The sequence below is a fragment of the Fusarium falciforme genome, chromosome 1, assembly GCF_026873545.1.
Source record: "Fusarium falciforme chromosome 1, complete sequence".
Lineage (NCBI taxonomy): Eukaryota > Fungi > Ascomycota > Sordariomycetes > Hypocreales > Nectriaceae > Fusarium > Fusarium falciforme.
The window spans coordinates 2720036-2740506 of NC_070544.1; the positions used below are offsets into that span (position 1 = coordinate 2720036).

Below are 20471 nucleotides of genomic sequence, written 5' to 3' on the forward strand. Positions count from 1 at the left end.
CTACCTGGCCAACCATATAAAGTTCTGAACTCTATTCATATGTGTGGTAGGCCATATAACGTTAAAAGCAGCTCCATCAACACAACCTTGACACCCTCATGGCACCCTTCCCCATTATACAATAAAGCAATCAATTTAAGTCTTTGCGTCGTAATATCGATAGTACAAGAGATTGCCTACAGCTCTGTCCAAGCACGGTTGTCGTCGAAGTCTCCCACATCCCATACCATGCCCGTGAGGCGAATCGTCAGTGTAATAGGTTGTCAAGTTATGCGGTTTGCCCATTTCCCGCTATGCGCCTGAAATGCCAAAATAAGACAGAGTCAGAAAAAAAAAAGAAAGAGGAAAAAAAAGTGAAGCTCTCGTCCTCAAACCTTGACCACCATTCGTTCCCGAATTTTATCTTCTTTTTTTTATAGCAACCACCCAAAAAAACAAAAGCAAAGTCCCAATCGCCGGTTCTCGTAGTAAATCAATCTCGTCCCTCTTCTTCTGTTGTTTAAACGCTTCACCTGTTCTGAAGCTTGGAAATCTCGTCGAGGAGATCCTGGAGGTCCTCGTCCTTGATCTTGTCGGCCAGTGACGGAATCAGAGTCTTTGCCTCGTCGGCGTTTTCGCAGCATAGTGAACCTAAATTCAATGTCAGCTGGCCCTCCACCGCGATTATTGCTGTTGAATGGCCGTACCCAGCTGCGCGCGCTCAAACTTGGCCAGGTTCTTGTGTGCGCTGAGGAGGCGCTCTACAGCCTCGACATTCTCCTTTTGTGTGAATCGGGCGAAATGGTCGAGGTAGGTGAGGGTCTGGTTAAGCATTCTAGCCGGTAGAACAACATGTCAGCCTGCCCCAATGGTAGTGAGCAAAGAAACAGGGCGCCATTACTCGGTCTCGTTCACATTCTTGCGGTCGTTCCGTCGCTTGGCGACCAGCGCGTTCAGGACCAGGGCGGCTTCCGAGAGGGTCAGGGTGTCGACCTCCTGGAACTCGCCGAGGTTGAGGACCGTGGATGCCTCCTCGTTGCCCGGGGGCGGAGGCTTGGGGCGCGAGGTTCGGGGATGGTTGATCCTCTTTGGCTTGGGAGCCTGGCCGTTCTCCATGGTGGTTTTGGTGGTAAGCTTTTGGACGTGTGGTTAAATTGGAAGCTTGTATCGGATCGCGCGAGGCTGACGAGTATCGTTTACGGTGCGCAACGATATGCGCGAGGCGTGGTTTCGGAGAAGGACGTGTTTGATTGTTTGCTGTGTCGAGGTTGCGAGAATGAAAAAGAGGATGGTTGGCTTTCTGAGGTCAAAGGAAAGGATGGATTGGAGGGCGTCCTTGGTTCCTGGTGTACGTACCCCAGCTTAATGAGTGGGGCCTTCTCAGTGCCAGCTGGAGCGCCAGTGGATGGAGTCGCGTGGCGGTCCCAGTCCCAGCCCAGCTCGTCCATCATATCAACCCCCGAGGAAAGGAGACGATAACCAGCGAAGTCTAAGTCCATCTAGAGATCTTGTTTGTGTGATTAAACCTTTGGCGATAACTACGCGACTCGGTATGTACGTCTACAAACCCGTATTCCCTGCTCACGGCTAACATCTCATAGCTCCATCTCACCCTTCCCTCTCACCCTGGCTCATTGCTGGTCTCCCATGATATCGACGGACTGGTGAGCCTCAAGGGCTAGCGGTACTTTACGTTATACAATTAATAGGTCGTTGCATGAACCAAACACGATGTAAGTGTATGTCTCATCACTTGGTCATCACAGCATTAACCCAGGCTTAACAGGACCGTCTTTGCTCTCATCATCATCAACAAGGCCGGCGGCTTAATCTTCAACAAGAACTTCCAAGATGGCCTCCAACAGATCAGCACAAACGACTATCTAGTTCTTGCCGGTACATTCCACGGGTAAGTCCCCCTCTCGCATGGGGATATCACCAGCTCACGACGCCTCAGCGTCCACGCCATCACGGCTCGACTCAACCCCGTCAAGAACCTACCAGGCTCGACACCCCCAGGCAACAGGCCAGAGCCCTCATCAGGTTTGGAGGTGCTAGAGACAGAAAACTTTCGCATGCAGTGCTTCAACACCATCACTGGCACCAAGTTCCTGCTCTTCACCGACACCACCCAGGCCAACGTCGATGTCACCATCCGCAGGATCTATGACCTCTATGCAGACTACGTCATGAAGAACCCCTTTTATTCACTCGAGATGCCTATACGCTGCGACATCTTTGACCGGAAACTGTTGTCTTATATCAGGGAGATCAATAATCGATAGACATGGGAATAGCAAGACGGATTCACCAAGTAGCAGAGGATAATGTGTGGTTATGGCATTGATGTTCTTGTCGTCGTCTAAACCCCTAGCCCGTGTCTATTGTACATGTACCGCGGCGTCGACATAGCTGGATCGCAATCTACTATGAAGTATCCATCTTGTCTCCGTCGCCTTTCTTATCGCCCTTGTCTTGGCCCTTCTTGTCGTTGGATCCGCTGCCCTGGCCGGATTCATCCTCCTCCTTGACTCCCTCAAGTGACGCCTTCTTGGCAGCCTCCTCCTCCTCGCGCGCCGCCTTCTCCTGTCGGGCCTTCTCTTCCTCCATACTCATACGCAGAGCGAGGGCGAGTTCTGGCTCCATCGCGGGGTCAAATCCAAACTCAAACTCCTCGTTGCTGCCACCCGCACCTCCAGCGCCGCTGGATCCGCCAGCATTCTCGCCCAGGAGGATGGGGGTCGAGATCAGCTGGTCGCTGAGGAGCTTGGCGCTGGGAGGGATGACGACCAGGTGGGAGCCCTCACTGGTCTTGACGGTATCGATAAAGAGCTGGAGCTTCTTCTGGGTGGTGTCGTCGTCGAGATCGCCGAACAGGACAAAGTCGATAGTAACATTGGCCTTCTTCATCTTCTTGGCCAGCGTGGTGAGTTCCTTCTCGGATTCCTCGATGGGGGAGCAGACGAAGACTATTATTCGCTGCTTCTGCGATCGGTTCTGGCGGTGCTTCAGAGCAAGCTACAGGAGGGGTCAGCATGTGTCGACAGAGGGCATCCAAACAACATCAACGTACAGCAGCCACCTGAATGCCTGTCTTGAGGTGGGAGGAGCCTCCAATCTTCTTCTTTGTCCGATGCAAGCCCTCGAGGATCTTGCCCTGCTCGGTCGTGAGAGTCACCAGCACCTCTGGTCCCTTGCCGCCCATGCTCATCAAGCCCACAGAGGACTCGGGGTTGCCTTGTGTGATGGTCTGGAACGTGATGTTGACGGCGTCTACTTGCGAATCGAATCGGGTGGGTTGGTAGTCGCCATTTCTGCTGCTCTCGCTGTTGTCAACGACAACCATGACCGCCTCGAGAACCATCTTGGCTGTCTGTCAGGACGCTGTGAGAAATGTCCAAGTGGTGCGAGTATAGGAAAAAGATTGAAGGGAGATAGAGAAGACAACAGATAGAGGGTGCGCTGGTGTTGGTGTTGAGCTTCGATGGAGGTGAGAAGGCTAGAGGCAAGCGAAGCTCCCCAGTGTCGTAAGGCAGTTCAGCCTGGCCGTGTCTCGAGCTAGGTAGGTATGGGTGGAGGTACAGCTACTTGCCTACAGCAGTGATAAGCGCTAGCGGGCGGGTAGCGATACCTGGAAGGCCTCTGGGCGTTCAATGCTTGCGTCAGGGAAGCTTGGATGCTTACCTAATTCGGAGAACCCGCTCAGCTTTGTTTACTTCCCCAAGGGCTCCACCAAGATCTTAACCAACTTGACATACGCGCCCGGGGTAGACAAACCCAGCGACTTCTTCATCATTCTTGTCACGCCGACGCATTCTACAGACGCGCATTGCGTCTCAACGACAAGACGAAATGGCTCCCGTGCGATCGAAGAAGCAAGCTTCAGAACAACCACTCACATCACCGAGAAAGTTGGCCATGGCCGAAACGGTTCCTCTGCGGGCAGGGAGCCCTTCAGCATATCCACGAAGCCCTATCAAGAGGCGAACCCCGGGTACAATCACCATGCAGCAGAAGCAGGCCATGATTGATAATATGCAACTTGAGAGTACGCGGTTTCAATATCGCACCCAAAGACGCGCGACTGACCTGCATCCCAGTCACCGAACGCGCTCGACGATTGAGAGCCCAGTACAGTTTCATGGCGACAACAGTCCGTTCACGTGTCGAAATGCGAATCAACAGAATACCCATGTCTATGAGGCACGTTAAGATGGGTGACCTACTTCAGAAGTTCCTCGAACAGGAACAACAACGAGCCACAAGATCTGCGGCTCTTAGGAAAGCGGTTGCGACTCGGACAAGCCCCCAGAAGCAACTTCATTCCACTGCACACGCCGCAAGGACGATGACGCGTACCAAGAAGCGTATGAGGTGGGCGATTATCCAAGTAATTGAGCCAATAACAACAAACTAATACATCCTTCCTAGCGATGCCATCTCAGGAGACAAGGAAAACGAGGTCGAGCACAACGAGAATGCGAAAAAGAGGGTTCGGGGTGCACCAAACCCAGACATCGCTCACGTTCGACCTGCGCAGATTCTTTCGCCAACATCGTCCAACTCGAGGCTGGCGAACCGGTCTCGGCCAGCCTCCCCCGTCAAGTCTGGCATTGCGCGTCCAGCCTCGCCGCTGAAGAATTCAGGAACTGCGCGCTCAGCAACAGCCACAAGCATGCTTTCCAGCATGGTGGAAAAGGCAAAGGCCACGAGAGCAGGAGTTGCACGCAAGGTGACGACCGCTTCAACTGCTAGCACAAGCTCAACCAGCACCACGGCCGCTACTCGAACCAGGCGCGCGGCAACAACGACAGCTTCACGAGCGCCTGCTTCCAGGCCGACTACGCGGACTGCTCGTAGATCCCTTGCTAACAGTGAGACGAGCGAGGCCAGCTCAGGAACCGTGGTGAGGAAGGGGGCTGCATCCCGTGGAGCTGCAGCCAAGAAGACTGCTGCAAGCTCCGTTCGCAAGGGCACAACAACAACTACCAAAAAGACTGCTGCGAAATCTACTGCGACCACGGGGACGGGACGAGTGCTGCGGAAACGCGCATGAGGCGAATTCTGATGAAGCATGAACTGGGGTTGGAAACTGTTTGATTTTCTCTGGATCGGCGTTAAGGGGATGGCGGAACATGGTGTACAGGAAAGGTTTTGGGTTAGCATACATGACCACTGCGAACGCCCAGGGGAGACAGTATATGCGAGCATTACAATGGCCAGTTGAGGCCTTTTCAATGACGAATGGCTTTACACGCGCTAATCTATGCGCCTCCCTTCTTCTTCTTCTTGTCCTCGACAAGCTCGATGTGATCCTCTGGTATCTCCTTGTACTTTTCAATCAAGAACTCCTCCAACTCCATGCTAACATCACCTTGCACCACAATCTCCTCTCCTCCACCAGGGAGTTTGGTTACCGAAGAGCCGGTAGCAAATTTCTTGCCAAGGTCCTTTGCAACCTAGGGCCGGTTCAGTACAGAAATTTGGCATGTGTGAAAGAGTTCGCGGACTCACCTTCTTAAGTTCCAAACCGAATGCCTCCAGGCCTATCACGGCCGTGACAAACTTCTTCTTGTTCCGCTCGATACGCTTGATGGTGACGACGCTCTTGGCCAATTTATCGGCCTGCTTAGCCTCGGCGGCCTCAGCCTTGGCAGTCTTCTTCTGGGCGTCCTTTGCGGCTCGCTTCTGGGCCTCTACGGACAGCGACGCGGTGGCAGCCTCGAGGGCCTCTAGCATTGGGGTTATCGCGTGATCATTGGCGTTGGTGTCTGGGGGTGGTGAGGCGAACCTGCGGACCAAATCTGCTCGTACAAAGCGGGCTCGTGCTCCTGCAGCCACTCCTGGCACTTTTTGACGGTGCCGCCATACTCGCAATACTGCTTGGACGGATCATTCAGCTCGGGGGGGTCTCTCTCGAAGCGTGGAAGCTCGTCAGGGGGTGGAGGCGTACCTCAGGGGGCAGGGTGCAAACTGTAGGCACATGGTCAGATATTGAGCTCCTTAGGAATCGAGATTTGATGAAAGAGAGGAAAGCAGACTCGTACCACCGCAGTAAGTGACATGACGGCCCTGAGGCTCGCCCTCGGGCTGTTCCACATCGGCCATGGGTATTGTAGATGTGGGTTGGGGTCAAAAAGTATGGGTAGCAAAAAAAGCTTTGCTGTTTGTATGGCGAGACGCGTTGCTCGTGCTGGATCGACGACGACCTTCGGCCCATGGCGGGGTAAATTTCATGGAGGGGCTCGCATTGAGCTGGGCTGAGCGTGCGAAGCCGGGCCGGGGACGGCGGGGCCGTGACGGAGCCCATCTCTGAGGGCCTGAGGCAGCACGGTCCTTAACAATTTTTCTCGATCTTGGTGAATGTCTGAGGCATCAAGATCTTCTTCTGCACGACCCGTCCTGTTTAAGGCTCTGGCCAAGTCTCTCACATAGCATGTCACAACCAAGAAACACGGCTATTGATGACGCTAGAGACTGGGGCGCATTGGAACAATATGCGCGCATGCAACCTCGCGGAACTATTGCTTTTGAGCCCCCCCACGATGCATACAAACATCACACTCTTGTCACGCACAGCGGGTAGAATCTACCACCCGTTGAACCCCATTGAACCGGGATCCATTGGATCCCAAGGCCCAAGTCACACGGGAGGGTCTCGTCACTTTTCCCTGCTTTCCTGATTTGTTTCTTCAGCCCTGGTCTTTTCAACCCTGCTCGTCTGCAATAGGCATCTTACGGTCCAGGGTCTGGATCTTGCGCTGAAGCCTCCGCCACTTCGCCTACTACACCCTTGCCTGACAAGACAAACATTCGGATCAAACTCTTGTCCAGCGGGCGGCTTGATCTCTCCGGTCATCCATGGATGTTTTGATCGATCAAACAAGGCCGCCTAAGTTGGCCTCTCAGATTTCACCATGGAGAGTTCACAGCCACTTGACAGCATAGAGTCTAGACCACCCATGCTGAAGGGCAGCCATATCGTTCGGCGACCACCCGTTCGGGCCGGCTCTGTTGCATGACTTGTATCAATCGAGCGACCGCATCGTCCCGTCGTGAACACCCATCATGCGTTCAAGCTGGGCTATCACAAACCGGTACGGCGTTCTCGCAAGTCGACGTGATGCAGGCCAAGGAGATTAGCCGCCGAGGAAACGCGCTACACTTCTCATTGGCTGCATAGATGGGTTCGACGGCCCAATCATCTCTCACGCCTGTCACAGTCATCACAGCTTCGCGCGCGCAACCAGGCTTGACCCCTGTCAACCGCTGTCATCTCAAAATAGCAGTCCACGATATTGAATCTGATTGGTTCTTCTCAGTCACTAGTCGCTCGATAGCGGGGATTAACCAGCCCGGCGACCGGGAGTCGATCCCACCTTGACGCAACCTCTTCTGTGTCTTGTCTACCGCCAGCACGACGCTCACCATGGCCTCGCCGCTCTTTGCCAGTCAGCTCTTCCAACAGACGCTGAAGATGCCTGTCCCCGCCTCCGCCTCGCCGTGCCCACCGCATGCAACCGGGTCTGGCGACGCATCGGCCCACTTCAAGGCCGCTTCGAAGACCTAGACTCGTCAGCTTAGATCTGCCACTGCAGCTTCTTGCCGCCCATTCATTTCGCCCTAAGCCAGCCTCCGAATAGCCGCCCCAGAAGTTTACGTTAGGCTCGGGCAATTCTTGGCCAGTCCTTTGCCACTTAAGACTATGGAAGTCCCCCGGCCAGCGGCCTGGCCCCCATTCCTCCACATTCCCTTCTTCCGCCTCAGTCCTTTCTCGTTTTTGTCAGTTTGCAGATCACTTTATAGAAGCTTCGTTGACCGAAGCATCCTGTCGTTTACACAATACTCTAACCACGGCGCCGGCCGTCGATTCCACCGTTACTATCACGACTAATACACACATCAGCCTTGCGTTTGGCCCTTGGCCTTGAGACAGATATCGAGGATAGCTGGCTTGGAAACACGGCAATGGCTGATGCCCAAAACCGATATTACCCCCTGGACTCTTCGCTGGCTCGAAGACACAGGGGAAGACTTAATCCCATAATTGAGGAGGACAGCGACGATGGTGCGGGTCAGAACAGGGGCAGAGCGAGACGTACAGATGAACTCAAGATCGAGGCGTGGCTCACACCGATAAGCGATCACTTTCCCACGCCACGAGGAATGCATTATCTGTCTGCCCCCGTTCTCCCATCTTCGCCCTCCACCAACTCGGCTACCGACACTTCCCCAACGGCATCCACCAACCCCTGGAACCGCCAGAGCGTCATGACCGAGGCCACCGAGTTTGAGGATCTCTACGATGTGACGGATGAGGATGAGGAAAGTTTCCCTCCGCGGAGGGACTCTCTGAAGTCGAGGCAGGCCCCGACTCAGCAACCCTCAACCAAGCAACCAACACGGCTCATCATCCCCCAAACACCTGGCAACTCTGTTGAACCGTGGTCCGCCGTAGAGAGCATCAAGAAGACGTTGGCTTCTCCAGTGCCTCTGACTCCTTCCGCCAAGCTCCCAATGTCACCAGCTCAGGTGACATTCATGGACCAGCAGCATGCCACAATAACACCAACCATATCAGCGCCTCCATCTCTCGACGGTAGCTTGACATCTGAGCAGCTCGCGGCCATGAGCGCTCCCCCGACTCCTGTCATGGAAGGTGATGATACAGCCGCTGAGGATGCTTGGTCTGGAGTGCAGCTGCAGCCTGGTGCTCTGGCTACTCTCCATGCCCTCTCCAGCGGAGAGAATCCTCATGAGCAACCCGCTCAGGTTCTTGAAGTTCCCCAGCCTGAACCGCCTACCAGCGAGATGCGACAACACCGACCACGACTGATGACAAACCTCCACCCGCTGCAGGTAGATGGCAGAAGCTTCTCTCCCAGGCGAAACCGACAGTCGCTCGCCGAGCTGACGAGACTCGACATTCCCTCGCCAAGCAACTTCTTCTCTGGTTTGTCTCCCCGGTCCCGGAATACCTGGCACATCCCTTCCAGGACCCCAGAGGAGATGGCTCCTCCAACTTCGACAACCGCTGAGCAGTTCTACCGATGTCCCTGGAACACGACAAACACGACTACCTCGGTGCCTTCCATTCCCGTTCGCAAAGACTCTGCCGAGGAGTTCTACCGCAATGTCAGGTTCACACCCGCCGCTGCCTCAGAGGCCATTGTTGAGCAAGTCATCGAGTTGAAGGAGGAGGATGACTTCTCGGATGATATGCCCACTGCTCGCCCTGCCTTTGCGCACAGTACGGCCGCCTCTACTGTTGAGACACCCAACATGCCGCCTTCGCCTATGGTTGAGGACGCCCCTATCGAGATTGTCGTCGATTACGATCCCGACTATGCTCGCAAGCAACAGAAGGAGGCTCTCGCACACCTTGACCGTACTGAGCTCTGGCTTGGTGCCCAGCGAGCCTACCTCCGCGGTGTGCAGGACGATACCCCTGAGGACGAGGGTGGCTTGAACACCATTGCTGAGGAAGCTGAGGAGGATTCCCCGAGAAGCCCCAAGATTCGGCTCCAGCTTAAGCCTCAGGTCCAGCCTGAACAGCCCGTTGCTTCCAACAGGAAGACAGTCCGCTTCTCCAACCTCATCTCGACGTCGGAGCATCCCAAGCGCCTGCCTTCCATGCTTGTTCGACGAGAGTCTGCCTACTACCGAGCCTTCCAGGACTACGTTGTCCGCATGCATCGCCAGGATGTCTTTGTTCACCAGCTCGCCCGCTTCGAGGCCATCCAGGCCCAGCGTGTTTCCCTTCGCGATGCTCACCGCAACCAGCTGCTTGGAAAGTACCAGCTCAGCGTGGTTCCTCAGTCTGCCAAGAAGCGACTCAGCGCCAACGTCGCTCGTGGTGATGACACCATCGTCGATGACCCTGAGAAGCTCCGCCGGGAGAAGGAGGCCGAGGCCATGAACCAGATGACCGTTGCTGCTTGGCATGTCGCTACCATGAAGATGCTCAATGGCGGTCGTCTCATCTCTGCCCCTGTGACGAAGCGACTCGCTCGCCTCTCTCGGGTGGCTCCCAACGAGAATGGTGTGACCCGCGATCGCGCCAGGGTCTTGGATCTTGGTGGACAGGCTACCTGTGACTGGGCATGGCACTGCGCCCTCCAGTTCCCGACTACCAAGGTCTACACTGTCACCACCAAGGCGATCCGCCAGCTGTCCAACTGCAACGTGCGCGGGCCTCCCAACCATCGCCAGGTGGCTGTCGAGCGATTGTCTCGGCTCCCTTTCTCAGACAATTACTTCGACCTCATCTCTGCCAGGGAGCTTCACAGCATCCTCAAGTTTGTCGGCGAGAACGGTGAAGACGAGTGGGAAGGTTGCCTCAGGGAGTGCATGCGTGTGCTCAAGCCCGGCGGCTATCTCGACTTCTCCCTTCTCGACTCTGACATCATCAACGCCGGCCCTGTTGGCCTGGCCAAGAGCGTCGAGTTTGGCTTCGCTCTCAAAACTCTTGGGTATGATCCCAACCCAACCAAGCTGTGGCTTGGCCGCCTGGCTCGTGCCGGCTTCCAGGATACCCGCCGCATCTGGATGTGCTTGCCGATGGGAGCCCGGCGAAGCATGTACAGGCCACCCACCCCTCCTCTGAAGGACAACGTCAATGGCGAGGAGGCTAGGACGTGTAGACTCGAGGCCATGGTGATGGGTAGCAGCGACGACATCGCCAGCGCGTGCAGCCTTGTTGGTGGTTGGAGCTGGGAGCGGTGGCTGCTGCGCTGCGAGATGGAAAAGGTCTCTGGCGAGCTTCGACTTGCCGACACGGTGACGACAGGCGCTGCCATGGAAGAAGCTGGCAAGTGTCTGGATGGCGTCGCCGCAGTGTTCGAGGAGGGTCGAAACTGCAAGTCAGGTTTCCGCATGCTCACCGGCTATGCTCGAAAGCCCAGAGCTGGTGAGACGATCAAGATTGGTCTACGCGGGTAATTAAGGAATAGTCTTTGACGACTCGTGGAGGATCTCCTTTGTTATATGCCCTCGCTTGACAAGTATTATATATAGACGACTGTTTGCTTTTGGGTATGGGACATGGGACATGGGACGGGACGGGATATGGGATACGGGATACATGCATGATATGGGATACAACGGATGAGGCATGATGAGGAATGAGATGATGCGTGGACGATACCTTCACGCTTAATTGAGGGGGTAAGCTACGATATCCTTGTTCTTGGGGCATGCCTCTTTTGGCGAATGGGGTTTGGATGCATCCATGTTGTGTACTTACAGATACCATTGTTAATAGTGCAGGGCGTGGTGGTTCTGATCTCGAGATACAGATGGCTAAATACAATGCCTAGTCTGGCGTTTGTTCAAATTTGATGCTTGTGATTGATTTCCTGTCCTCCGTTGAATACATCCATAACTAGATGTGAAAATTGTGCGTGAAGCTGTGCTCTGTAGTGGCGGGGTAGTTAGGTGATCAAGCAGGCATTTTGAAGTCATCTAGATTAAACCACAGACCAAGATTAATGAAACCAATTGGATTTCATATTGAACAATATCTAAAGTCTTTAGTAACTATAGGTAGCTTGAAAAGCTAGGTTAGTATACCTATGACTGACTGCAAACCCGTCTTTTGCACCTTCTACTGTAGGGTAGGCAACTCGAATCCAAGGCAGGTTCAATTTTGCTGACCATTCACAACCTTCAAGACGGGAAACGCCGGCGAAAAACCGGACCCACTATCGAACAGCTTCCCTCGAGCAGCTCCATCACCATCATCGACTACCCACGACACATTGAAAACGACCTCCCAGCCTCGGATCGACTCTCCTCCTCTCGCGACGGAAGCAATTCTATTATGTCGGGAAACAACAACTGGCAGGAGGAAGCTATGCGGCGTCTTCGGCAGATGCAGCAGGCCCGCGGCGGCTATGGTGGAGGCGGCCCTCAGATGCCTCGAGCAGCCGGCGGTGCCGTCTTTGCCAGTCTGCTCATCGCTGGTGGTGCTGTGCTCTTGTCCAACTCGCTATTCAACGTCGATGGTGGTCACCGGGCCATCAAGTACCGGAGGATAAGCGGTGTTAGCAAGGAGATTTACGCCGAAGGTAAGAGAGACGACCCTCGGGCGATTCGGTAGTCGTGATCAAGAGCTGGGAGGCTGACAAAACCGGACAGGAACTCACATCAACATCCCCTGGTTCGAGACCCCGATTGTGTACGATGTCCGAGCGAAGCCGCGCAACGTCGCCTCGTTGACGGGCACCAAGGACCTGCAGATGGTCAACATCACCTGCCGTGTGCTTTCGCGGCCTCAGATCGACGCCCTGCCCCAGATCTACCGGACACTAGGCGCCGACTACGACGAGCGTGTGCTGCCTTCGATTGTTAACGAGGTTCTCAAGAGCGTCGTCGCCCAGTTCAACGCTAGCCAGCTCATCACTCAGCGAGAGATGGTTGCTAGACTGGTGCGAGAGAACCTTTCCCGACGAGCTGCCCGGTTCAACATTCTCCTCGATGATGTGTCTCTGACTGTATGTACCATGCGATTGGCTTTTGTGTGCATGGCTAATGGTATACTAGCATCTCGCCTTCTCCCCCGAATTCACTGCCGCCGTCGAGGCCAAGCAGGTGGCCCAGCAAGAGGCCCAGCGAGCAGCCTTCATCGTCGACAAGGCGCGACAGGAGAAACAGGCCATGGTTGTCAAGGCGCAGGGTGAGGCACGCTCCGCCGAGCTGATTGGCGAGGCCATCAAGAAGAACAAGGCCTACGTGGAGCTCAAGAAGATTGAGAACGCCCGGCAGATCGCCGCCCAGCTCCAGGAGGCTGGCTCCAAGAACAGGCTGCTGCTCGACTCTGAGGGTCTCGGCCTCAACGTGTTTGAGAATAACGAAAAGAACTAAAGGCAGTAAAGAAAGAGAACGGGTGGTGTATCATGGAGAGGTGTGCCCAAGGTTAATGCAAATCTCCACTGTATGTCTATCAATGAGGGCTGTATTATTATGAATAACGAGGTAGTAAAAGAGACTACCTATTCTGCTCTAAGTTGTTTTCATGTCAGATCTGCTGGTTTCATCATGGTTATATGATTGAGTACCAACCTATGAATACCTGTAGTTTAAGTGAGCGAACAACAGTAAGACACTCAAACAGATCGAATGTAATAATCATCTGCATAAACACACCATTACCATCCATCGTACGACAATGGTTACCAACTGTTTGAAGCCTGAATTGCTGGCACGTCAAGATCCCAGCAGCAAACAAAGCCCACCTAAACAGGCATCCATCCCGCTCTACCAGGATTGCCCCTCCTAGTCTAACCTTCCAACCTAGCGGGAAGGGAAGGCAACCAGCCCGAACTTAGTAAAACCCCACCATCAATCAGCAGTAGCACCTCGCTCGGCCCAACTGCCTTCTGCTTCCTCTTAACATCAGCCTCGCATACTTTTTTTTCAAACTTCGCACGACGACTCGTCGCATCTCGAAAGCAAATCTTTCCCTCGAAGCATCAAGACTTGAAATTCTCCGACTCAAACAACCGCAAACATGTTGATCAAGTACGTCACGATACCGCTTCCCGACAGCTCCCATAACCCCCCACCACGTCATGACGATCGAGAGAGCTAACCGCTCTGCAAATAGGGTCCGTACGCTCACCGGCAAGGAGATCGAGCTCGATATCGAGATGGACTACAAGGTACTGCCGCACGCGCACTGAGCTTCAAGGGAAAAAGAGCGCATGGACTGACCGCCCGCTGCAGGTCTCCCAGATCAAGGAAAAGGTGGAGGAGAAGGAGGGTATCCCCCCGGTCCAGCAGCGTCTGATCCACGGCGGAAAGCAAATGTAAGCTTTTTTACACCCCTACAGCATATGGAGGGCGAAAATGCTGACAAACATCGCTCCAGGACGGACGACAAGACGGCCGCTGAATACAACCTCGTCGCTGGCGACACTCTTCACCTCGTCCTCGCCCTTAGGGGAGGACGATGGCTGGCTTAGATAAATCATCCACAGCGACTTAGAGACAACCGAGAACCCTCCTCCCTCCTGATGCGGCCATCTGCGCTGGTCATGGGAACAACAAACATGAGGCTGCATTTCACCGGCGTTGGACAAAGGAGGGACGATGCGCAACATAGAACAGGTGGACTTATTGCGTGTGTGTGTGGTCGCAAGAGGCCGGCCAGCATCAGAAATGACTTGTGATGTGACGTTGAAGGTGAACTGCCGCACTGCGCAGCATACTGTTGTGAGTGTTGCTTATACCCAAGAATCACCACGGGCACGGGGAGAAGCGCTGGGAGAATGCGCCCTGCAAGCTGCTGTCGTTTCAACGCGGGTAGTTCTCAGTCAATTCCAGTCATGCCTCTACAGAACTCGCTCGCTCCAATATGCCTCCGTTAACCCTTCCACACGTTGCCTTCTGATATGATACCTGGTACCCAGTGTCGAGATCTTTTGCCGTATTTCCATTCTAATAATCATGTTGAATCCCATGATCCGAACCCACTTCCCGTCCTTGATGATAAATCAAACGCTCATACCTATATCCGTTTCCTCTATACTACACCCGTTTGTTGTCTCTGGCATACAACCAGGCAAACTGACCTTTCATTCCCAAACAACGCCGTTGATCCGTGGCTCACCGAGAGCGATTAACAAAGAAAATAAAAGCACTTCAAGCCCTCTTCTTTGGCTTCATGAATACATCCACCGCCTTGCGCTTGCGAGGCATGGGTAGGGGTGCTCGGGCAGGAGGAGAAGACGACGGCCCGGGGTCGGCACTCGGTGGAGGGGAACTCTGCGTTCGAGGAGGTCGCTGTGAGGGCATGGGTGGCTCTGGTCGCGGCTTTGAAGGCGCTGGTGCGGAGGATGTCGTGGTTGATGTCTTGGGTCCTTTGTAGCTGTTTGAAAGAATACCGGGCCGCTTGGTTGGGGCCGTCGAAGTCCGGAGAACACCTGATGACGAGCCGGGTCTCTTCTTGAGCAGTGATGTGGCAGACGACTTGGCGAAAGATTTGGGAGCTGGCTTGCGAGGAACGGGTTCGGGCTCATCCTCCTCATCTTCATCGAACAGGTCATCGCCTTGATCCGATTCAGAGTCGGATATGAAGGTAGCTCGCTGCTCATGAGCTAGCATTGCTTCAGATGGCTCCGAGGCTTTAGGAGTTTTGATCAAGGAGGGTAGAGTAGCTCTCCGTTCGTCATTAACCATGGCGGCGGGTGCCCTCCTGAGCGCTGTGATGGCGTTGGACGCAGCGGTTGGTCTAGACAGTTTGCGGTGGATGTTGGAAATCTCCTGTGTCTCGCGTCGGATCTTGCGCATCGTCTGCGCGCCCGTCTTTGTCTTTGTGCGACTGCCCTTGTTGAATGTGAAGGTGCTGCTAGAGGAATCGCGCTGGCCCCATGGTCGCCTCGGTCCGATCTTCGCTGCCAGGCCTGGCAGCAGTCTCCTGTCGACGATCTTGCTGGTGTTCTTCTCCTTGTCCTGCCTGAGCCCGGCAAGGGCGTTCATGAGTTTCGCCTCGCTCTCTTGGAGGGCATTATCGTGGTCTTTCTTGTACTTTTTCCAGACGCGGAACCAGCTCTTGGGGTTCTGGGGTTTGTATGCCTTGGCTTTGACTTCCATGGGGAACTCGCGCTCGATGATCTTGAGCCAGATCTCGCCCGTCTCGCCCTCGACCTGGGGCGAGTTGAGCTCGATCTTGCGAAGCTGATGTGCATTGTCGATTCGGAGGAGGATGGGGCGGACGGTGTCATAGGGGAGATAGCCGACACCTTCAAGCTCTCGGATGTTCTTTATGCATGCCAGAGTGGCAAGCTCCATGAGGGATTTGGGAGGCATCTTGGACTTGGTATATCGATTTCGAAGGCAGATTGATATTCTGATTCTTGCGCTCGGTCGAGGATCGGTCGGACTTGTCTGTCTTTAAGATGGCGACGGGAATTTGGATGATGCTGACTGGAGAACCGGGGTTGGTTAAGGAAGTTGAATACGCGGCGGTTGAGTGTGTCTGAGAATAGAAAAGAAGGGGAATGGATCAATCGAGAAGGGGAAGGAGGTGTAAACAAAGACACCTTTGAAGGATGTTAGGCAACTTTAAATGACAAGACCATGATGACCTGTAAGCATGAAATTGGTTGGGGGATGAGGGATGGTGTTTAAAGAAAGGCAAACACCTTTATATCAAGGCTGAGCCACGACGTAGCCGTCGTGCCTGTGATAGGCAGGAAGCGATGCGGGTGCGGGAAGACAGGTACGTACCCGGTGAAAGAGCACCTGCAGCACGGGGGAAGAGTCTAACCTTGTTTGGACTAAGCCGCCCAAAGGCCGTGAAGCTTTCTCCGCCGGCGCTGGGTGGCTCGTGCGCCCGGGCGACAGCCTCAGCGAGGATGAGCCGCTGCTGGCCCATTTCGTCACTGCGAGACTTGGATTGCCTACGAGCTTCTTTGTCCTCCTGCATACACCACCAGCCGCCCTCACGTCTGGCCTTTTATTTTCTTTATCTCTGGCAAGGTTTCGGTCGGCCTTGTGACTCCTCTTTATACCACTTTTCCACCTCCGACACACTCTCTCAACTTTTCCTCCTTTCACTCTCCAGCCAGCAGCCGTTCGCTACAATCCAATCCTCACACGCCAGCCAACATGACCGAACCTTACATCAAGTCTGAGGGCTACATCAAGCCCGACCCGGAGAATTCTGGATCGCCAGCTCAGGTGGATGAGGATGATCTCTACGAAGATGCCGGCGATCTCGAATTCTTTGACAAGAACGCGGCGAATCGCGCCTTTGAGACGCTGTACCTTGCGCGCGTGCCTCGCTACATGTGGGATGCCTGGATTAAGCTGACGGAGCGATTGGGCGACGACGACGAGATCCGGATTGGAACTTTGCGCACCTGGACCGAGCAGAAGCCCGACGGCAGCGCAAATGTATGCATATCGCTCCTGACGGCCAAGTTGCTATGCTGACAGATTGATAGACCAAGCTGAGAATGCTTCTTTCCGATCAATGCCCCGAGCACCAGATGCTGCCGCGCGAATACGATCTCGAAGTTCTCGAACCCAACGTCAACAATCATTTTATCTTTAGTGAAGAAGATTTGCCTGGCTACAAGGCGCAAAACAAGGCGCGACACGAGGCAGTCAACGCGGGCATTCCGAACTCGCTCCTGAGGAAACCCAACAACAACGGAGGCTCGGATCGCCCCAGCTATGATCGGAGGAGCAGATACCAACCATACTACCGCAAGGCTGTCCCTAGTGAGTTACGCCGAACCAAATCTCCAAACCATAGAACTGACTCGTGGCAGAACGCACAAAGATTTTCGGCAAGATTCACTATGATGTTCGTGTCGAGCCTCGTGACGTGAGGGAAGAGGAGCGACTTCTCGCTCAGCGCCTGCAGGATGCAGAGCAGTCCAAGTCGAAGCTCAAGATTATTAGCAGAAACAAGGCTTCGTCCATTATCAACCCAGGAGCTACCGGATCAGCCAGCTGGGGAGGAAACTTTATCGTAAGTCTGCTATTCTCTGCCTGTGAGTGTCGGCATTGCTAACCGGCAATCTAGAAAAACACTGCACCCATCAACAAGCCCAAGAAGGGAGAGGTCTTCAAGGCTGCCCGTATCCCCGAGAACCAGCTTCTGGATCTCATTTTCGAGTGTTTCCGTCAGTATCAGTATTGGTCCATGAAGGCTTTGCGTCAGAAACTGCAACAGCCCGACCAGTACTTGCGTCAGGTGCTCGAGAAGGTGGCCGTACTCAACAAGAGTGGGCGATTCGCAAATCACTACTGCCTGAGCGATGCCTACCGCGACAAGGGAGGTGCAGAGTCCAAGGAGGCGGCTGCCGAGCCCATTGACGACGACGATGATGAGGAGATGGAGGATGTCTTGCCTGTGTCTTAGTACCGAGGCAAGTCTACATCTTTTTCGAAGCTGGGCAAGTTGAAGTGTTGTGTTATATTGGAAGGGACCAGTTTTGGGTGGTGTCGGAAAGAAATCAGGACCAGGGGTTTTAGAGCGTGATACCCTTTTTCTCTCACAGATTACTTGCTGGATGTAATGAGTCTACCTAGCGAATGTTTTGTTGCTACTACCAGAGCCAGCGCTTGATGCAATAGTGGGTGACTAAGTTGCGCTGCTTGGCGAAGGAGGCCATTCATTTCTTGTCATGATCCACTCCTCCCTCCCTCTCTGAGGAGTTGAAGCGCGCAACTACGTAATGGGCTTCCCCGCAGTTACAGCTTCCAAGTTGGTTAGAGGGTTTAAGAGAAAATGAAAAATGGCTTGATCAGGTGGTTTACGTTGTTTACGTGGGTGAATCGAGGCGAGAGTTGCTTTATAAGATCTTGTCAAGCCATAACCTGGCCTCAAACTGACGGTTGCAACCCGCACCTTCTCCATCACCATCAACATCACCATCCAAACTTCAACCACCAGCACCGCGCACACAACAACTTTGATTCGGCACTTGGCTCGCTATCAAGACCCTCTGCAAAGATGCATCTGATATTCGACTTTGACGGCACCATTACTCAGCAAGATACAATCGGCGAGCTTGCGCGGTCAGCCATTGAGCTACAGAGACGGATCAGCGGGGATGACCTCCAAGCCTCGTGGGACCAAGTGGTTCAATCTTATGTCGACGACTATCGGAGCTATAAGAAGAGTCACCCCGCTCAGGAAGACGCTCGTACTTGTGTCGACGATGAGATTCACTTCCTTTCGGGCTTGAAGGACGTCGAGGAGACTTCCTTGGCGCGTGTCGCAGAGTCTCGAATCTTTGCTGGGCTAGACGCCGAGATATTGTCGCAAGCTGGTGCAGACGCTGTCAAAGAAGGAAGAATCAAAATCAGACAAGGCTTTCCGGAGATTATCAGCCTGGCAAACGAGCGAGGATGGAGCGTGAGCGTCGTGTCGGTGAATTGGTCACGCGCTTTTATCCGTGGAGCTCTTAGGCCACACATCCTTGACGTTGTCGCCAACGAACCTGCAACCGATGGTTCCATCACGGGCCCAGAGTTTCTAAAAGGCCGAATGACAAACACCTGCGAGAAGCGCGAGGCCCTGGAGCATTTGGTCAAGGAGAAGGATGGTAGGGTAGTTTACTTTGGGGATTCGACGACGGATATGGAGTGCCTACTGAGAGGAGGAGTTGTGATTTCAGATGAGGATGATTCTTCTCTGTTAAAGACGCTGCGGAGGGTGGGAGTTTCTGTTCCGCACGTTGGCGAACAGGCTGCTGACGTCAAGGTATCTTGGGCAAGGGACTTTGGGGAGGTATTGAAAAGTGGCTTGTTGGACGGATAGGGCGGATCTGTTGAACGATGTTGTTCTCTGAGGTTTTGACATAATGCTTGCCCAATAAAGACAAAGGCCAAACAACCAGCAGTTCCTTTGTGATGCCTGATACTGGCGGTGTAAATCTATCATTAGGTGAATATCATTACCAGAGTATGGCAAGACATATTTGACGGCAACAATTCACAGCAGTGGCGTTTCAAATACTAGCAATTAGTATTTGTTAGTTTCCCCTGAGTGAAGCAGGAGAAGCCTTCAGAAGGCCGAAACTTTTACTTCCGATGTATTGTTCTGCTTCACACCCAAATATGCCTTGTTCACGCATACTGGCGCATTGAAAGGAGAACAAGGAGCCTGTGGAAGTAACAAAGAAGTTATAAAATGTTGGAGATCATTCAAGTAGAGACAAGTTGCTGAATCACTAATGGTCCATGATGCCAAGTTGTCAACTCACACAAGAGAAGTCCCCAAGACAATATTCTCGCCATCTTACCAGACACTTGAGCCGTCGCCAAAAATGTGCCAGTACTCACAATCCGTCTTCAGCTGCTACCACAAGCGCTGGGGTCTCCGAATCAAGCTTTGCAAAGAGGCCGAAGATTTCATCGCCGGAAAGACTGAATGCGACTGTGGTATCCAAATGCCTTACCCGCCGACATCACGGAAGTTGCAGTGCAGTTGCAGAGAGTGTGGCCCGATTGATGAGAAGATTGCTAAGGCGAGGAAGATGATTGGGAGTATCCGAGAGACCTTGGAGGAGGTCGAGAGGAAAACGGAAGAGGAGAAGAAGGAGAGTGTTAATCACGGTGAAGATGATGAGAGTCACGAGGAGGAAGAGAAGGAGGTTGCAAGCCAAGGCCAAAACGACGAGAACAGTCAATGCGAGAAGAGTCAACAGACAACAGAGGAAATGGAACCAAGAAATGAAGAGGACCAACAACATGGTATAAGCCAACCTCCGATCTAGTTCAATCTCAAGTCTTTGACCAATACAAACATGTTTAATTCCCTCCAGTCAAACGCATGAGTAACTGTGACAAACCCTGGATAAATAACGGCCTGTTACAGGGCTAAACACCAACAATGCCAAGACTGTAGCCCAACGACACTCTGTCGACAGCCTCGTATTTATCAGAAGGAGTCGGGCATCAAGGCTCAATCATAGATAACGTCGCAGAATCGATCACGGGTCGAGGGATTAATTAATAGCCCGAGTTCTAGA

At 53.6% G+C, this 20471-nt stretch overlaps 12 protein-coding genes across 12 annotated transcripts; 8 read left to right on the plus strand and 4 right to left on the minus strand.

The window, feature by feature from the left end:
- Positions 1-508: 508 nt before the first annotated feature.
- Positions 509-1095, minus strand: NCS54_00072900 (RPOL4c domain-containing protein; the record flags this gene model as incomplete). The annotated part of the gene is made up of 3 exons (XM_053146371.1): positions 509-630; positions 687-814; positions 881-1095. The coding sequence occupies 3 exons, from the start codon at positions 1093-1095 to the stop codon at positions 509-511; spliced, it is 465 nt and encodes a 154-aa protein (XP_053002346.1).
- A 531-nt stretch (positions 1096-1626) lies between these two features.
- NCS54_00073000 (Trafficking protein particle complex subunit) lies at positions 1627-2264 on the plus strand (the record flags this gene model as incomplete). Its single annotated transcript, XM_053146372.1, has 4 exons — positions 1627-1643; positions 1689-1712; positions 1766-1888; positions 1937-2264. 4 exons carry the CDS (start codon positions 1627-1629, stop codon positions 2262-2264), a joined length of 492 nt encoding a protein of 163 aa, XP_053002347.1.
- A 142-nt stretch (positions 2265-2406) lies between these two features.
- On the minus strand, positions 2407-3343 carry NCS54_00073100 (VWFA domain-containing protein; the record flags this gene model as incomplete). The annotated part of the gene is made up of 2 exons (XM_053146373.1): positions 2407-2997; positions 3053-3343. 2 exons carry the CDS (start codon positions 3341-3343, stop codon positions 2407-2409), a joined length of 882 nt encoding a protein of 293 aa, XP_053002348.1.
- Positions 3344-3831: 488 nt separating this feature from the next.
- NCS54_00073200 (Nbl1-Borealin-N domain-containing protein) lies at positions 3832-5035 on the plus strand (the record flags this gene model as incomplete). Its single annotated transcript, XM_053146374.1, has 3 exons — positions 3832-4027; positions 4080-4353; positions 4411-5035. The coding sequence occupies 3 exons, from the start codon at positions 3832-3834 to the stop codon at positions 5033-5035; spliced, it is 1095 nt and encodes a 364-aa protein (XP_053002349.1).
- Positions 5036-5243: 208 nt separating this feature from the next.
- On the minus strand, positions 5244-6087 carry NCS54_00073300 (Translation machinery-associated protein 22; the record flags this gene model as incomplete). The annotated part of the gene is made up of 4 exons (XM_053146375.1): positions 5244-5438; positions 5494-5711; positions 5771-5932; positions 6027-6087. 4 exons carry the CDS (start codon positions 6085-6087, stop codon positions 5244-5246), a joined length of 636 nt encoding a protein of 211 aa, XP_053002350.1.
- A 1860-nt stretch (positions 6088-7947) lies between these two features.
- On the plus strand, positions 7948-10920 carry NCS54_00073400 (Methyltransf-11 domain-containing protein; the record flags this gene model as incomplete). The annotated part of the gene is made up of 1 exon (XM_053146376.1): positions 7948-10920. One exon carries the CDS (start codon positions 7948-7950, stop codon positions 10918-10920), a length of 2973 nt encoding a protein of 990 aa, XP_053002351.1.
- Positions 10921-11683: 763 nt separating this feature from the next.
- On the plus strand, positions 11684-12843 carry NCS54_00073500 (Prohibitin; the record flags this gene model as incomplete). The annotated part of the gene is made up of 3 exons (XM_053146377.1): positions 11684-12047; positions 12118-12473; positions 12523-12843. The coding sequence occupies exons 1-3, from the start codon at positions 11801-11803 to the stop codon at positions 12841-12843; spliced, it is 924 nt and encodes a 307-aa protein (XP_053002352.1). The 5' UTR covers positions 11684-11800.
- A 646-nt stretch (positions 12844-13489) lies between these two features.
- Positions 13490-13943, plus strand: NCS54_00073600 (Hypothetical protein; the record flags this gene model as incomplete). The annotated part of the gene is made up of 4 exons (XM_053146378.1): positions 13490-13500; positions 13586-13640; positions 13705-13787; positions 13850-13943. The coding sequence occupies 4 exons, from the start codon at positions 13490-13492 to the stop codon at positions 13941-13943; spliced, it is 243 nt and encodes an 80-aa protein (XP_053002353.1).
- A 679-nt stretch (positions 13944-14622) lies between these two features.
- Positions 14623-15789, minus strand: NCS54_00073700 (Hypothetical protein; the record flags this gene model as incomplete). The annotated part of the gene is made up of 1 exon (XM_053146379.1): positions 14623-15789. One exon carries the CDS (start codon positions 15787-15789, stop codon positions 14623-14625), a length of 1167 nt encoding a protein of 388 aa, XP_053002354.1.
- An 801-nt stretch (positions 15790-16590) lies between these two features.
- NCS54_00073800 (Hypothetical protein) lies at positions 16591-17854 on the plus strand (the record flags this gene model as incomplete). Its single annotated transcript, XM_053146380.1, has 4 exons — positions 16591-16878; positions 16929-17208; positions 17259-17461; positions 17516-17854. The coding sequence occupies 4 exons, from the start codon at positions 16591-16593 to the stop codon at positions 17852-17854; spliced, it is 1110 nt and encodes a 369-aa protein (XP_053002355.1).
- A 594-nt stretch (positions 17855-18448) lies between these two features.
- Positions 18449-19258, plus strand: NCS54_00073900 (Hypothetical protein; the record flags this gene model as incomplete). The annotated part of the gene is made up of 1 exon (XM_053146381.1): positions 18449-19258. The coding sequence occupies one exon, from the start codon at positions 18449-18451 to the stop codon at positions 19256-19258; it is 810 nt and encodes a 269-aa protein (XP_053002356.1).
- A 508-nt stretch (positions 19259-19766) lies between these two features.
- Positions 19767-20216, plus strand: NCS54_00074000 (Hypothetical protein; the record flags this gene model as incomplete). The annotated part of the gene is made up of 1 exon (XM_053146382.1): positions 19767-20216. One exon carries the CDS (start codon positions 19767-19769, stop codon positions 20214-20216), a length of 450 nt encoding a protein of 149 aa, XP_053002357.1.
- Between the last annotated feature and the right edge of the window lie 255 nt (positions 20217-20471).